The 17,816-nt window shown below is 34.4% G+C and overlaps 2 protein-coding genes across 2 annotated transcripts in view; one reads left to right on the top strand and one right to left on the bottom strand.

Moving 5' to 3' along the window:
* Positions 1-17,816, top strand: part of LOC136034486 (protein phosphatase methylesterase 1-like) — a 219,045-nt gene that overhangs the window by 129,034 nt on the left and 72,195 nt on the right. The window lies entirely within an intron of this gene.
* LOC136034483 (calcium uptake protein 3, mitochondrial-like) overlaps positions 1-17,816 on the bottom strand; it is an 83,916-nt gene that overhangs the window by 21,142 nt on the left and 44,958 nt on the right. Inside the window, exons 6-9 of the mRNA XM_065715698.1 lie at positions 13,509-13,591; positions 6,597-6,668; positions 4,322-4,479; positions 1,353-1,481 (exon numbers count right to left, since the gene is read on the bottom strand). Of these exons, the coding sequence (XP_065571770.1) occupies positions 1,353-1,481; positions 4,322-4,479; positions 6,597-6,668; positions 13,509-13,591 (442 nt within the window). The remainder of the gene's footprint in view (positions 1-1,352; positions 1,482-4,321; positions 4,480-6,596; positions 6,669-13,508; positions 13,592-17,816) is intronic.

The raw sequence follows: 17,816 nt of genomic DNA on the forward strand, positions 1-17,816 counted from the left end.
GTAAAATTACCATAAGTCAGCATCGATAAATAAATAAAACCGAAAACGAACAGAAATTACAATGAATAACCGATTCAAACTCAAAACGAGCAAAAATTAACATGAGTTGGGCTCAATTCCCCTATGCCTTCCCAAAGTCAGAACATAATTTGCAATTTACTGAAAAAAATACAAATGAATGTGCATTGTCAGTTTGATATACATATGCTGATATTCATTCCTTAAAATGTTAATAATATTTGACTTACTAAAGTTATAAAAGTGAAAATATTTATTTATTTTTTCAGTTAGTGCAAATTATGTTCTGAACTTGGGAAGGCATAGGGGTTTTGAGCTCTACTCATGTTAGTTTTTGCTCTTTTTGAGTTTGACATGGTTATTTATTGCAATTTCTGTTCGTTTTGTGTTTCATTTATTTATCGATACTGACTTGTGGTAATTTTATGCTTGGTAGATTATTTTATTTTATTTTTGCTCATTTTTGGTTTAATCGGGTTCTTTACTTTTCCTTGAAAAAAATTGTTCTTTGGAAAAAGTCTTAAAATTAATCAAAGAATAAGCTATATTAAAATTTGGTTCGACCCTACTGTCTAGGGCTATCACAAAGGAAAAGTCAAAATGTTCAGATGCGTTTTAAGTATGAAACACTCTAAGTTGCTAGACACCATCCTTTCTGGCAATTCAGATTGGGTCAACCGAACAGTAGGACGTTCGCCAATGGAATGGGAGACATTATTACAGTAGACGTAAAACAAGGGAATAAAGACTTCCTAGAAGGGAGAAAGATCAATCGTTTGAGCAGAATCAGCAGAGAAGGGTAAATTTCCAAACAAATTTGCGTAAGCGAGCATGCACAGCTGTTTTGGCTTCAGGCGACTTGAGCTGTGATGCAAATAAAAAAAAAACGTGACTATGCAAATAAAAAAAAATGCCTAGAGGACAAAAACATAAAAACTAAGTTTTCACGAAACACGTTCACTGTAGCAGGGAGAGAGAAAAAATAATAGAAAAACAAACCTATCTTGCTAGTAATATACAACCATTTCTAAGTAAAATACGGTGAAATACCTTATTCCGAATAAGGTCAAGACTCGTCAGTATTTTTAAGAAGAGAAAAGTTGAAAATATTGAGCGCTGAGCATTATATAGCCCCTTCAGACTAAAAAAACTGTCAATTTTGTTTCACATTTTAATTTAGTTTTAGTAATGAACACTCCAATATTTCTCACTAAAACTTATTATTTTACTTAATTGGCCACAATAGTTAATTGCATACAGAAGTTTTAAAAACATAATTGTATTAGAACTTTCTCTACTAATATAAACTATTCCTAAAAAAGCTTCATACTTACTCATTTGGCCTGAGATGAGTGTACCGTAAGAGTATTTTCGCAAACCCTTCTTCTGTGATTATGTTCATTCCACGGGAAAATTCGTAGAATTCCAACTCCAATACTTCTAACTGCAAGTCCTCCATAAACCTAAAAATAAATATTATCAATGTTAAGGGTAATAAAATGGCAACCACCGAACTAAACGCTTTTAGAAATACAGCATAATTTTTTCACTCGTTCCAAATACACTGAAGAAAAATTTAATTTTTTCGAAATTTGAGTAACTAAAAATGTTCCTTTCGATCCTAGCATTGACATTGTGGCCACGTTTTCATTGAGCATCGAGATGTGCCACGTTTTCTTGCTTTCCCTTCTCACGACAAGTTTTTTCACAACGAAGTACACTCGTACGCACCTTTATTCCAGATGTGACGCGTTTTCTTGATTTCCCTTCTCACGACGAGTTTTCTCACAGCGAAGTACACTCATACACACCTTTATTCCAGATGTGCCGCATTTTCTTGCTTTCCCTTCTCACGACGAGTTTTCTGACAATGAAGTACACTCATACACACCTTTATTCCAGATGTGCCGCGTTTTCTTGCTTTCCCCTCTCACGACGAGTTTCCTCACAACGAAGTAAACTCATACACACTTCTATTCCAGATATGCCATGTTTTCTTGCTTTTCCTTCTCACGACAAGTTTTCTCAAAAATCAGTAAACCCTAGTTACAAGATCGACACCAACATTTTATCGGACTACCATTAACTGCCATCTGTTCATTGTACATACTAACGTGAACATACTTTTATAGAATGTTATCAGAATGTTATCTGCGTTATCAGCCTAATACATATAGGGCATTCTGAAGATCAGACAAAAATAGAAAAAGAGTGAGACAATTATAACAGTAGAATATGAATCTAAAAAAGGAAAAATGGGACCCAAATGCAGGATTATCGGTGGGTTTAATCTATGCACGTCTGAAGTCCTTTTTGCAAATTCGAAGCGCATTTCGTTAAGAGGTTTCAAACTACTAAATCATTATAGTCGTCTGTTTTACCGAAAGATTATGCTTGGCTCATGAATATTGCTGCCGCTTTGTTTACTTGTGTACCTTTTCATTTCAATCAACCAGGATTGACATGTTTTAGGATCTCTTTTTAGTAAATTTTCCTTGTTAAGGCATAGTTCACTAATAATTATTAAAAATCACGAAAAAAATAACAACTAGTCTCGGCAAGTAGCAACTATGTACTGACAAAACGGTCTCTAAGCCTGTACAAAAGAGTTTACTGTACAGGCTGTAAAAAAAAGACAATATTTTAAGATAAAGAACTTTTAATTTTACTTTACTCAGTAGAAGGCGAATATGAAGATGAAAAACGAGAAAAAATTATCATAAATTAGAGTTAAAAATAAGGTAAAACACAGAAAAACTGAAGCATTTTGAATAGTAAAAGATGATCTGAAAACAGAAACAACTGGTTCGTTTAGAAATAGTAAAAACTTGAAGTAGGACATTGCCTTATTTACTTGCCCAACATCAAGGAAAAAAACAGGCAAAGCCAACGCAACACCCAAAAAATGACATAGAGAAGACCAGCCCCAGTTTAATATGAGTAAATATCGAGCAAAACAAAGCAACATAATACATGAAACAACAGAATATTCCATTTAATAAAATACAAGTGGACTAAACAAAATAACAAGAAGTAAAACTAAATAAATGACCATATACTCAATTAGGTCTCCATAATAGATGCCAAACATATATGGATTTCAGAACTCTTTATCGACACCTTATAACCAAAAAAAAAAAAAAAAAAAAAAAAAAGATTAGTAAAGAGCTATGTTGCAGAGCAACACAACTACTTTTGAAATTGTTCTTTTTTTCCGTGTGTCTTCGTTGTGATAAGGGATTTCAAGCACCGAAGGCGTAAGAGATAGAAATTTGAATTATTTTTTCTGGTATGAAAATCACAAAACGGTGCAGAAAAGTTCTAGTGAAGTTTCCGAAATTTCCAGCATTTTTCAGAAACAAAATGTTTTTTTTCACATATTGTAGATGGTGCCAAAAAAATAATCCTAAATGGAAAATCAAACTCTCTCAGAAAGATTTTATGTCATTCTCCTGCAGATCATCAAACTGTTGTCTCGAATTTTTTATTTGATTCCCTTTTGCACTCTAATCGAGTAATACTATGAAAGTACGCAAATTGGCATGATATTTCTTATATGAAAATTGCTTTGTTCACTTAGAAATAATTTTCTATGGTTTTCATGACGCATCAATTTTTTTTTAGTCTAGAGGGAACTTTTTTTCCAAACAAGGCAGACTTTTTCTTTCAATGCCAGTAGATAGATATTGATCTTCCAAGAAGTGGAGCTGGCACTGTTTTACATGAATAAAAAAAAAATTTGTGGCTTTTCCTAATTTGAAGTTTTGATTTTGCAAATTCCCAACATTTTATCAAGTAAGATGTCCTAGCTTCCACGCTATTTTTTTAGAAGTCAAATAACTTTGAATAATGAAGGAGCTTCATAATATCCCTTCGAAATGGAAAAGCAGTGTGATCTAAGAAATTATTTACATTGTAGTCTAACAACGAAGTAACGATACCAAATCTGGCGGTAAAATTTATTAATTATACAAACTGCAAATCCTAGAATCATGGTTCATATTTGTTTTGCAAGAAAACTGTTTTCAATATCCCATTAAATTTTGATCTATATCTGCTCTACAAAAATTTAGATTCGGTCTTCTTCTTTTAAATTTGTTAGTTCATTTTGTTGTACTAAAGAAATACCTAATTTGGTTCATTAATCACTGGCTTACAACTCCTGGGGAAAAATTGCTTCTAAAAATGAGATGGGGCTTTAAACTCCTTGGTAAAAGCTAATGTTATACAAATATTTAATCCCTCGAGGATATACGTTGAAACCAGAATACTTTACAGAATCAAAGGAAGTAAGCTTGCTTACTTGCAGAACTGATCATAAGTAAGCTCAGATTTTCCCATTTTCCCAAACAAATGAACAAGTAGCGTGGTGTCCATTGTGTTTGTACGGCCCAAAGCAGATTCGGATATTGAAGCAGAGGGTGCTCGATCTTGATAAGCACTGCTGAAAATCCGCTCCAACTGAAAACGATAGATGTGCATGAGAAGCTTGTTAGAACCTGGAATCATAGTAGCATTGGTGCTATCATCAATATTTTCTAAGCACGAATGAATACCTTTCAAAGAAGAATAATATTATCACAATAAGATCACAAAGATGATACAAAATTGTTGTTTCTAAACCTAAGCAACGAAAAAAAAGAAAAGAAAACTGCAGTCTATTCCCATAAACATTTTGAACTGAGCTGAAGAAGAAGAAGAAAAAAAAGAATTCCTTCTTAAAGAATATCCTGTTTGTTTGAAAATGTATAAAGATAAAGTAATAAACCGAAGAAATAGAGATAATCTAACCATAAAATGTTTAAACTGAACATTTAAGTAATTTAGGCCGACGATTAAGTAAAGCGATTGAAAATTACTGCAAGTTGTATATGTCCCACTTGAAAGTACTAGAATATCAGAGTCAACGGAGGCTAAAAATGTTTTTTTCTCCGATCCATTTAAACGTTTTTACACAATAAGTGACTGTAGAACTAGAATCTATTCACGGTGGAGTTGTGATGTAAATCAAAGGTCATCGTATGTACCAAGGTTCTCAAAACAGCATGCCTGCCATATGTCAAGAAGGACTTGGGGGATAAAGTTGAAACATTCAGAGGGATCAAACTGTTAAACTCAGAGGGAGGCAATAGAGATAAATCAAAAGAAACAATATAATCTAAATTTTCATTGTCAAGTTTATAATATCTAGGGAACAGCATCAGGGGTTGACTTGAAACTTTCAGTGTTGGGAGGGAGGGGAAACAGACTTCAAATTCTGTATTTATGGGGAAGGAAAACAGAACCAAAAATCTTTTCTTCGGTTTTTCACACTATAAACCCTTGTGGAATTTCGAACCTAATCAAATTGAAAAAGCAAAGTACATCAAAAGACACTGTGCATACCAATATTATCAAAATATCGTATCAGCAATATCTTGGGAATGTAGGATTGACGTTGAGTTTTATCTATATAATTACGGGATCCCTTATAAAAATTCCAAGCATATTTCATTACAATGTTTCAATATAGTCTGCTAATCATTATTGTAGTATGTTTTACCGAAAGATTATATTTTACTCATGAGTATTGTTTCGACTTTGTATATTTACGTAATTTTTTAGTAACATATTTCAGTGCCAATATTAGTAAACTTTCATTATTGATGCATAATTCACTGATAATTACGAACAATTAAAAGAAAAAAGACAAATAAAAAAACAACTATTTTCAGCAAATAAAACTATGTGCTGTTAGAATTACAGGACCGAGATAAACTTACAGGGACCGTTGAGAAGGGGATAGATCACTAATTTTGACTTGAGAGAGAAGTCAGAAGGAATGCTTTGTCTTCATTCCAACTTAAAATTTTACATGATTAGTTTCTATTGTACTTCATCCATTTAAAATCCGTAAAACCGCAAAACATCTAACTACACAAAAGAACAAAAAAAAATAAAATAAAATAAAATAAAATATGTACTTTGATACCGTTTTAATAATATAATGAGATAATTACTCAGCCCAGGGTTAATTCCAACATCCGGGCTGAGTCTGGTCGCTTAAGCTTATTTTATATGGTTTTTATATTAAGTTATATGTCCACAGTTGGGGCGGGAGGAGGTCATAAAGAAAGTTTTAAGGGAAATGGAAGTTTTAGGGTTTTAGGTTTTAAAGTTTTAAGGCTAAACGGAAAGCAGGTCATCCGTGGTTGGGATGGGAGGATGTCATAAAGAAATTTAAAGGAAATGGGAACTTCTTGGGAGGGTTTAAAGAAGGAAGCTTTAAATAAATTGGAATGAAGGAGGAGCATGCGTAGTTGCGTTGGCCTCAGGCGGCTTGGTGCTGCGGTGAGTTGTTAGTAGTAGTAGTAGTTAGACAAAACAATTTTTGATTGTTTTCAGATCATTTGTCAGATTGTTGTCATCCCACCATGCACATACGCAAGACTTCACTTGGATTAAGGAGGAGGTGGGGGTCATTCTTCAAATAGCAAAAATCAGACCAGTTATTTGAAAATTATGAAGAAACAAATACACAGCTCCACACAAGACAAAGTATAATCAGATATAGAATCTGAAGCTCAGATAGAACTCACTATTTCAGCTTTTCCATCGGCCAGATATTGCTTCACATTCTTCTTAACACTTCCAGCAAAGATTTTCATTACCTATGAACCAAAGGAACGAAATAATAAGAAGCAAACTAAAAATGTATTATATAAAAAGAAAGATAAAATACAAAAGGATATAATATAGAATTAATAAAAGAAAAAGAAAATATGGTCAAAAAGAAAAGAAGTCAGCCAAAATAAAAACTTAGCTTACAGTTTAGAGCCTCCCAACCCTTTTGTAGATATGGACTCTATTCCATACCTACAGTTAATTACTCCTCATGCAATAAATTATTTCAAAATTTGCTGAAAGATCCCTTTCTGTAACACATGTAATATGTAATTCTACATAGATCCTTATGTCGAACCGTAGTGATTCAGTTTATCTTCTTGCGTTGAAAACAACGTTCCCTGACATTTCAGATAGTTATACTTCTCTTATTAATACAGGTTTTAAACAGGGTGATTTCCGTAACTTTCATAACTTGCTAGGATAAAGGCTATTTTTAAGAGTGAGTATACCAATGACCTTGGGAATTATCAAGCAATTTAAGTTTTATGATAGGATCTAGAAATGTGTATAAATGCTAGAATTATAAAGGACACGAGAACATATAGTAGAGCTGTACCTGATGTTAAAGTAAAGATCATCATCTACAAGTCTCTAGACTTAAAGAGCCTTAAAGAGTCCCTAGACGTTGATAGATTCAAAAATCAGAATTTGAGAGAAACTTTCCACGAGCAGTCGAATATGAAACTGGAGAGCTTAGAATCTGACAATATACAATATCGGTCGGACAATTTTAAGAAAACAATTTGTGAAGTAGCACAAGATTTAGGGAGAAAACCTCGAGACGCAACTAGAAGTTTCGATCGGTGCCTAAATCAGTGATAAGGAATGCGTTAAAGAGAGACGGCAAAATTTTGAAAATGTGTTAAGCCGGAATAAAGTAGTAGGAAGGGATATGCAATATAATAAAAGATGTTTCGATTGAAGTGAAGGAAGATACATTTTATGAGGAGATAAGATAGTAAGATTGATATTACCGAAAACAAAGTCACCAAACTGAGTAGAAACTCAAGGCAAAAGGGTCTACTGCCTTATATTGAAGATTAAGCATAAGATTTAAGAAAAAGGGGAAGCGTTAAGTAATTTTAGGAAAACTTAATTATTCCCCTTTTGCAATAAAACCGATAAGATTGAGTCGTAATTAAAAGTGTCATTAGCCCGATTTTTCTAGGAAGCAAATTACTTAGCATAACGACACTTATTAGACTTACAGATGCTGCAAATAAAGCTTTCACGAAGGACTGGTATTGGTTCAGGAGAGGATTCGACGACTAAATTTTCACTCATAAAGAGATAGATGGGTTTATTAATATAAATAGTCAAAACAACCAAATGACACGAAGCAGATCTTGTTTGAGCTTGAAACCCCAGTACACATACAAATAAAAATAATACAAAAAAGGAGATTAAAAGAAAAAAAGAAAAGAGAAGCAAAAGAAAAGAAAGAAAACAAAATATTCAATTACCCTGCATTTCGACCGATTTGGGGTTACATTTCAAGAAAAAAAAGGCAAAATAAAAAGAAACTTAAACCACTTGACCAGAATCGCCTAAAGCAAAAACAACATCTCGGCTTTATTTGAGGTCCACTCAACTATCAAAACTATAAATATTAAGACAAAATAGCTTTAATTCCCGCCGGAATTCACGAAAATTGTCCATATTTCTCAAAGAGGTAGGTAAGCAATTCCAAGCAGGAGGTCCTAAATGTCGAAGAGAAAAATCGTGTATGAACGTGTATGAAAATGTGTATGAATATCACTTCCTAATTTACACATACTTTTAAAACATACTCATTAACAATTTTGAAAATATTAACATATAAACAGGGTTCGATAAAAAGTAATAAGTCCTGCTAAAAGGCAAGATTTTGCAATTTATATACCTTTTTTAGTACCGAGTCTTTAAAAGCAACACCACATAACACTCGATGCGCTTTATCCTGCAAAACTTGAATCCGATGGAGATGAGAAGAAAATGTACTACCCTAAACAGAACAATACTATAGCAGACAAGGATGAATTAAGGAACAGTATAGTGTTCTTAAAATATCTCTTGGGAAAATATATTTCAACGTTCTTAAAATGCCAACATTCCTAGCGATTTTAAGACTAATATAATCTACATGTTCTGTAAAACTAAGACTTTCATCAATTAAAACTTCTAGATGTTTTGTGCAATTTGTTTTTAAAATACTCATATCAGCAAAATTTAGTCTATCTATCCAACGGTAGTAATTTGAGCTCCTTCCATACAATAAAAAGCAAGATTTACTATAATTCAAATTTAACTTATTAAGCATAATTAACTTTTGAACAAACTCCAGAAAAGAAATAATACGACTTAACAGCTGAATTCCTGTTTGTGCAGCCATAGCTGAATGAGTGTCATCCGAAAAGAAAGAAAGAAAGAAAGAAAGAGAGAGAGAGAGAGAGAGAGAGAGAGAGAGAGAGAGAGAGAGAGAGAGAGAGAGAGAGAGAGAGAGAGAGAGAGAGAGAGAGAGAGAGAGAGAGAGAGAGAGAGAGAGAGAGAGAGAGAGAGAGAGAGAGAGAGAGAGAGAGAGACAGAGACAGAGACAGAGACAGAGACAGAGACAGAGACAGAGACAGAGACAGAAAGAAAGAGAGAGAGAGAGAGAGAGAGAGAGAGAGAGAGAGAGAGAGAGAGAGAGAGAGAGAGAGACAGAGAGAGAGAGATTTCTTTTATTAATTTTAGGTAATTTCTAGGTGACAGATTTATTTTCTACAAAAAAAATGGTAAACTAACTCTTCGTCATTTTCAATAAGAAAACACTTGAAAAATGAACAGAAAACAAAACGAAAAAAAAAAAAAAACAGATCCTATTTCCCTTAAGCACTGCATTTCAGCTCATACTAGAAAAAAAGGAAAAAATTCCGAATAAGATGGCATTCAAACTCACTTCATTATAAACATATCTGTTCGAACAAAACAGAATCTGGTTGCGGATAAGAAGTAGTAGGAGCATACGCTTCCCTTACTTATTAACACTCATCATGGCAAAGAAGACTTAACATTTCAACCCATCCCTGAACGTTCTCCAGTCTCGAGAAACATAGATGATTTGTGGTGTATTAAGTAACTTATGAATTCTTCGAGTTAACAGCATTATTTGACGCGAAAGTGAGGCTTCTTAAAATATCATTCCCTGTAAGAGGCTCTAACGTTGTTAAAAATGAAACCAAAGACTGAGTAAGATCCGAGATTTATATTTTGTTAGCAGAATGTCACAGGAATATTATACCCACTTTTATTGTTTGCTATCATTCACCTGTCACAGGTCCCTGGAAAAAAAAAATTCTCTGTAATTCTAGGAGAAAATCGGGATCCCCAGTTTCCATGATAAAGCATTATACAACAGACGCTATACTGACCACTTCCCCAGATGCTGGTGCTACAAAAATAATAAACAACTAGCAACGGATTTGCAGTGGAGTCACTGAAGACACACCGTGTAATGTACCCCGCAATTAGACTGCAAACATTTGCTCAACGCCAGTCAAGAGATGGTACACACAAGGTAAAACAACCAAGAAACAGTAATCATCAATTCGAAATCAGGTATTTCATATAAGCCGTATTTGGTGTCTTTAAGCCTCTTAGTGTCTTTTAGCAGAATTGTCAAATGGAAGCCAAAACACCATCAAGTTTTCTAGTTTGAAGATTTTCAGTCGCTGTTGATGCAAGCGAACTGAAGAAGCTTTTTACTTTTGACAAATTCAAACAGACTCACTTTCAAAGATAAACAGAGCGTGAACTTTGTCTTATCTAATGGAATCAAGCTTGGATATTACTTTTCCCAGGTAACGAAGTACAAGGAGGCCACATGAAGGTGTTTTAGGTGTAAAAGCTACAACCATCTCATCAAAAACTGCAACAATAGTCAAATGTATACTAGATTCTAGAATCCACAAAATAGTAAAAAAAAATACAACTTTTTAACTACTACTACTAGCAACTCACTGCAGCACCAAACCGCCTATGACCAACACAGCTACACACACTCCTCCTTCACTCCATCCTTTACAAAGCTTTACTCTTCATCCCCTCCCATGAAGTTCAAATTTCATTTAAATGCTTCCTTATTACTTCTTCATGAGGGAACGACCTCCTTTGGCCAGAAAGAACAAAATTTTGTAATCTACTATTCTTCATACATGAAACGTGTCCTAGCCATTTCAAATTCTCTTTTATAATAACCCTAGAAAGTGGGATAGAACCATATTTTCGTACAGCTTGTTGTTTGACATACGGTCAGTCAAACGGGTACCTAAAACTATCCTTAGATAATTCCTCTGAATTTCTTTTTTTTAAATCTTCCTCTGCCTTTCAAAGCCCCCATGTTTCAGAACCATACTTGACCACTGTCATTGCCGTAGCAACAATATTCTAATCTTGGTTTGCAGATATATTTTCTCATTCCTCCAAGCTTTTTTCGACTGTAAAAAACACCCAGGACATTGCTTATTATACTTTTAACATCTTCACTGCATCCATCATTTTTTTTTTACTAATAGTACAATCCAGGTAAGTAAAGCTATCCACTTCACTAATATTCTTCTTACCTAACATCACTTCTTCATTTCCATTTATTCCTAGAAGATTAAGGGACTTAATCTTCTTAACTTCAATTTTAAAACCTATTTTTGCACCCTCGGCTTAAAAGCTTCGAAATTTCAATCATTTTTACTTATGACACTCAAACATTCTGTACAATCCAAATCCAAGAGAATTTTCATCTTCCCATTTGATTCCATTCTCTCCCTAGCCTTTGCTGTCTTCGTTAGGAGCATATCCATCAAAATGATCAATACAAACAGGGATAAGACAGGGGTGTTGATTCAACACCAAACCAACTACTAACTAACAAGCCAGCTAACTTCATGCAACAGAAACTCCAAATGTGATTTCTATGGTGAATCTCATGCCTACATAAACCTTCGATATTGTAAATTGAGAAATACTCTGAGAAACAGTGAGATCTTAAAGTTCTTAGTCTAAATATTAATGGTTGTTGCAATAAGGAAAAGGTCATCCTCTCTTAAAAAGTGGGTGATTTTAGATGTAATTTAATAGCTGATTTTAATGCAAGGAGAATTTTATGTCTATCTGGCATTACTTTCATGATCCGAAACGCAATGAATATAATGACGTAGGGAATTTTACTTTTAAAATGAATTGTTATTGTTGCTTTTGATGAATAAATCTATCCATAATTACATATGTTTCTTGTATAGGAGACTGAAAATATTAACAACATACATTGCATTAAATATTTATAGTATAAAATTCTTGTTCAAAAGTAACTTTAAAGGGAAAAAATTAGAGGGTTCAGCATTCAATTCGATACAACCAAAAAAAATTGCCTTTACGATATTGTTACTTTTACGCCTGAAGGTTGTATCTCATATGTTCCCACTTTTGAAATATTTACTAAAGATCGTTCTCTAAACTGTTCGAAAACCATCAAGAGGGAAATATATGCTAAACGCAAATTTGCTCCTCACGATCCATATTGCTTTGTTGATCTTTCCTTTCAGGACGGTCAAGCAAAATCTTTTTGACAACTATCTTAGAAGTGTGAAAATATCAGATACGACCTTTACAGGTAACAACAATAATATGACTCCTACAGTTATTAATTTATAAAGTTTTTAAGCTCACCGGCAGCTATAAAAATTCTGGAATCAATTTAGAATTTAAGCAATATATTGGTCAGTTCTTGGTTGCATCATGGCCGGGTTTCTTTAAAAGATGGCACTGCAAATGACCAGTCAAATTATTGTTTGATTCTACTACTAGAGATGAGCTTTATTCCTTCTTCAAATTATGCCAAACAATCAGGCTGCCCTAAGAAATAATTTACTGAAGCTAAGCAGCTATAATTGATTCCTTCACTTTCTACAACAATAGCATGCACCATAAAGCAATTTATGTAAATCATCTGAAACAGCTGTATGACCACTTGATACACTTCATTGGCGTCACGTGATTGGACTATAATTATGAAAAGACACAAATTACATACATTCTTCACAAGTACATCGGACCAGAGTCGGAACACGTCGTAATTGCACCAAACTTTTGGGATGACTGGTACCCCTTCCTCGAAGTCCAAATGCCTCCGGCAGCAGAGGGGATGGGGCTAAGGTCCAAGACCAGGTATATTATACTTATGCATAAATTATGATTTGCAAATTTAGGTTCCATAAGAATAATAAATCATAAAACGACGAGACAAATTTTCTATAGCTTTACACTGTACAGTAACTTTACATAAAAAGCTGAGAGTAGGCAAAGCTGAGACACAAGAAGTAAACCCAAGTGGACTACTTCAGAATAAGTGTTATGAAAATTAATTATTTTTCGAGCCCTTAAACATAGTATATATAATATCCAATGGATGAACTAAAACCCAGTCAATGTCTGATCTATAAATATTGGTTATAGCCCTTTGGCCAAATTTGGAGTAACGGTCCTTTCCGATCATGATAAATCTGATTCACCTTACTAGTGAGCCCTCCAAACATGCAAAGTTGTAAGTTCTATACATCCTGACCTATTCAGATTCTTTCAAATCTTTTTCGTTTTATACTGATCCTGGAAAGAACAGCCAAACATTATAACAACAGACATATAACTTAGTACAGAACCATGTTTTAGGTCCATATTACAAAAACACAGAAAGTGGCGTATGAATTTGAGGGAAACTAAAATAAATAATTTACCCACCATAATTACATAGATATTATAAGATAAAGCAAAACTTAACTACAACCTGTTTCAGCAGAAACAAAAAAAAAAATTACCACGAGAAATTCATCCTTGCTAACATTCGCATTGGCATCAGTGTCAAACATGTTGAAAGCAATTTGAAATCCAGATCTTGGCTCTAAAAAGGATATTATATGAATGAAAATAAGAAATGAAAATTAAACCAGAAGATACTTAAGAAAATTTAAACTCTATTATATGATGAAAAAATGTTTTAGAGATTGTAATTTTTGTCAATTCTTAGATATACCGTAAAACGTGACTGATATTCCAGAGCCCCTTCCACGCTTCAGTAAGGTGAATGCTCTGACATTTGTGGCTCTGGACATAGTTCGATATAAAAATGTTCCTTAAAACTATATAGCCATTGTTTACATTAGAAATTTCTGGATGCCTTTTTTAGGTACTTAGAGGATCCAAATCCACATTTTTTTTCTTTTTTCTTACAAAAATACAGAGGCTTGAGCATCGACCAATCATCAAAAATTTGAAATGCAAAACCCTTTCCAAAATCTACGAGAACATGGTATATCAAAGCCACTAGTAAATACTGGTCAATCAAACTCATAGATGACAGGTAGAGCGCTAAAAATAATCAAATATCAGGGGGATCCAATTTGGTCCCACAATGTGTTATTATTAAAGTAAGGAGCGATCCGGCTCAATAGTAACCAAAACTCTAACCAAAAAGAATCGCATTTTAATGCTTATTTTAAATATACAAGTTTCATCAAGTTTAGTCTTGCCCATCAAAAGTTACGAACATAAGAAAATTTGCCCTATTTTAGAAAATAGGGGGAAACACCCCCTAAAAGTCATAGAATCTTAACGAAAATCACACTATCAGATTCAGCGTATCAGAGAACCCTACTGTACAAGTTCCAAGCTCCTATCTACAAAAATGTGGAATTTTGCATTTTTTGCCAGAAGACAAATCACGGATGCGCGTTTATTTTTATTCATTTTTTTTTCTTTTTCCCAGGGGTGATCGTATCGACCCAGTGGTCCTAGAATTTTGCGAGAGGGCTCATTGGAACGGAAATGAAAAGTTCTAGTGCCCTTTTTACGTGACCAAAAAAATGGGAGGGCACCTAGGCCACCTTCCACGCTCATTTTTCCCCAAAGTCGTCGGATCAAAATTCTGATCCGATTTTTTTCAGCATAGTCGAAAAACCTTATAACTATGTCTTTGGGGACGACTTACTCCCCCACAGTCCCCGTGGGAGGGCTGCAAGTTACAAATTTTGACCAGTGTTTGCATATAGTAATGGTTATTGGGAAGTGTACAGACGTTTTCAGGGGGATTTTTTGGTTGGTAGGAGGGGTTGAGAAGAAGGGGTTATGTGGGGGAAACTTTCCATGGAGGAATTTGTCATGGGGGAAGAAGATTTCCATGAAGCGGGCGCAGCATTTCCTAGCATTATTTAAAAAAAAACAATGAAAAAATAAATATGAAAAAGTTTTTTCAACTGAAAGTACGGAGTAGCATTAAAACTTAAAACGAACAGAAAATATTACGTGTATAAGGGGTTCACATCCTCCTAATACCTCACTCTTTACGCTAAAGTATTTTTAGTAATTTCAACTATTTATTCTACGGCCTTTGTGATTCTGGGGACAAAATTTAAGCTATAGTGTAAAGAGCGAGGTATTGACGAGTGGGCGAACCCTCTCATATACCTAATAAAAATATACGAATGTAGAAGTTTGTTACGCAAGCTAATTCGTAAGTTACGTATATCATTTACTAACGAAAACGTTCGTAAAAAACTAAAAGTTCTAGTTGCCTTTTTAGGGCCCAAAAAATTGGAGGGCAACTGGGCCTCCTCCCCTCTCCTTTTTTCCGAAATCATTCGATTAAGACTATAGGAAAGTCGTTTAGCCTAATTAATAATTATGCAAAATTTCGCTTTAATTATCCATCTGCGGAGAGCCGAAATAAAAACATGGATTAACTAAAAAATGCTCAAAAATTAAATTAAAAAAAACAAGTTTTTTTTAACAGAAAGTAAGGAGCGACATTAAAACTTAAAACGAACAGAAATTACCCCGTATATGAAAGGGGCTATTCCCTCTTCAACGCCCTGCTCTTTACACTAAAGCTTTTACTGTTTTAAAAAGTAGAGTTGAGAGAAAGAGTCAAACTTTAGCGCAAAGAGCGAGGCGTTGAAGAGGGAACAGCCTCTTTCATATACGGGGTAATTTCTGTTGGTTTTAAGTTTTAATGTCGCTCCTTACTTTCAGTTAAAAAAACTTGTTTTTTTTTATTTAATTATTATTAAAAACCAAAATTGTTCAACTAGGAGCTTCGTACAGAACGAGTTGTCGTAGTAAATTCAGAAGCTCATTCTATTGGAAATTGAAATGAAGTCACTAATAAAGCTAAGCATATTAAGGTGATACTTTTAGGGCGTGTTTAGGGGAGCTTCAATTGAACAAAAAAAAAAGAACCAACTATATATATGCAGGTTTTCAAACGTGCATTTAAGCAGTATTAAAGGCAGCGCAACACTATCATACAACAATTTAAAGTAACTCATTTGATTGGAAATTAAAAGCTCTAGTGCCCTTTTGTATCCAAAATTTTAGTACCCAAAAGAGATCGGAGGACAAGCAGCCCTAACAAATTTTCCTAACACATCAAATCAAAATTTTAAGATAGTCATTTAGTTCAACACAGTTGGAAAATCCAGTAACTATGTCTCTGGAGATGTTGGGTATGCCGACCCGCCACAGTCCTCAGAGCAAGGGCTGTAAGTTATGCAATTTACCCGTTGTTTATATATTGTGTTTGTTATTGGGAAAGAGGGCATTTTTGACCTCTGATGTTCAAAAAGACCAAATGCCTGCAAGTGAAGCTTTCAGAGAATGATGAGAGGAGTGTCAAACTAAATCAAAACATGTTACGTGCATACAGGTTGTTAAAGGGGGGGGGGGAACTCAGGAATAACTGAGGGTATTAAATTGGAGCTTTAAGATAATGATGAGGGGGATAAATTGACCAAGGGCATGTTGAGGGGATGCTGAACTAACCAAAAGGCACTATGTGGATGTTTCCACTATTGCTACTTTTACTATGCTTACACTATTCTAATTACTACACTATTGCTACTAAACTTAATATTACCAATCAAAAGTTAAGAGCCTGAGAAAATTTCTCAATTTTTGAGAAAGAGGAGCCTCCCCCCTCCCCCCAAAAAAAGGTCAAGCAATCTTCGTGAAAATCCCATCGTCAGATCCAGCATATCAAAGAACACTGTTGTAGAGGTTTCAAGCTCCCATATACAAAAATGCGGAATTTTGTATTTTTTGCCAGAAGAAAGATCACGGATGCGTTTTCATTTTTTTTTTATTTGCAGGGATGATCGTATCAGACTAGCGGTGCTAGAGCACCGAGAGAGGGCTCATTTGATCAAAAATAAAACGTTTTAATGCCCTTTTCAAGTGACCAAAAAGATTGGAGGGTATCTAGCCCCGTTCCCAAACCCCTTTTCCCCAAAGTCGTTCGATCGAAATTTTGAGATAGCTATTTTGCTCAGCATAGTTAAAATATCCAATAACTATGCCTTCGGGGATAACACGAACCCCTGCAACTCCTGGGAAAAGGGTTGTAAGTTGCGAAATGGATCTATCGTTAATAAAGATTCGTTATTGGGAAGTATACAGACATTTTTTGGGGAGAGGGGAATTTTCAATGTAAGGGATTTTCCACGGTGAGAACTTCCCGTGAGGAGGGAAGTTGTGGGGTTGAGCTTTCTAGGAAAAATTTTACACTGGGTTAATTTGTCAGAATTCCTAAACGAAATTGTTTTATTTGTCAAACTCTGTCTTTGTCGACTAAATTGAACAAGTGAAAATTTTCAATTATGTGCATTTCAATTTGAAAATTGGGGGAAACTTTCAGCTGGATTAAAATTTTCTGGGTGGGTTCCCAACATTTCCAATATGATTTGAAAACTGATCAGAAATTAAAGTATATTTCAAATGAAAGTATACTATGAAGAATTTTGCAGGTGGAATTGTCCACAAGAAATTTTCCTGGGAGATTTTCAGCGAAGATGGAATTATCCGGGGGGAAGATTTTACGTGAGAAGAGCTTTATTTCGAGAAATTTTCTGTGGGGAGAGGGAATTTTCCATGGAGGGGAGTGGAATTTTTCGGCATTATTCAAAACCACCAGAAATTAAATAAAAAGGAACCATTTTTCAACTGAAAGTAATGATCCACATTAAAACTTAAAACACTAAGCTCGACTTTTAATCCCAATGATTTAAGAACGAGTTCCGAAACACAAGAGTGGCTTCATTAGGATAAGAAAATTTATTAACAATACTAAAGAAAAC

This window comes from Artemia franciscana, chromosome 13 (assembly GCF_032884065.1).
Source record: "Artemia franciscana chromosome 13, ASM3288406v1, whole genome shotgun sequence".
In the NCBI taxonomy this organism is placed as follows: Eukaryota; Metazoa; Arthropoda; class Branchiopoda; order Anostraca; family Artemiidae; genus Artemia; species Artemia franciscana.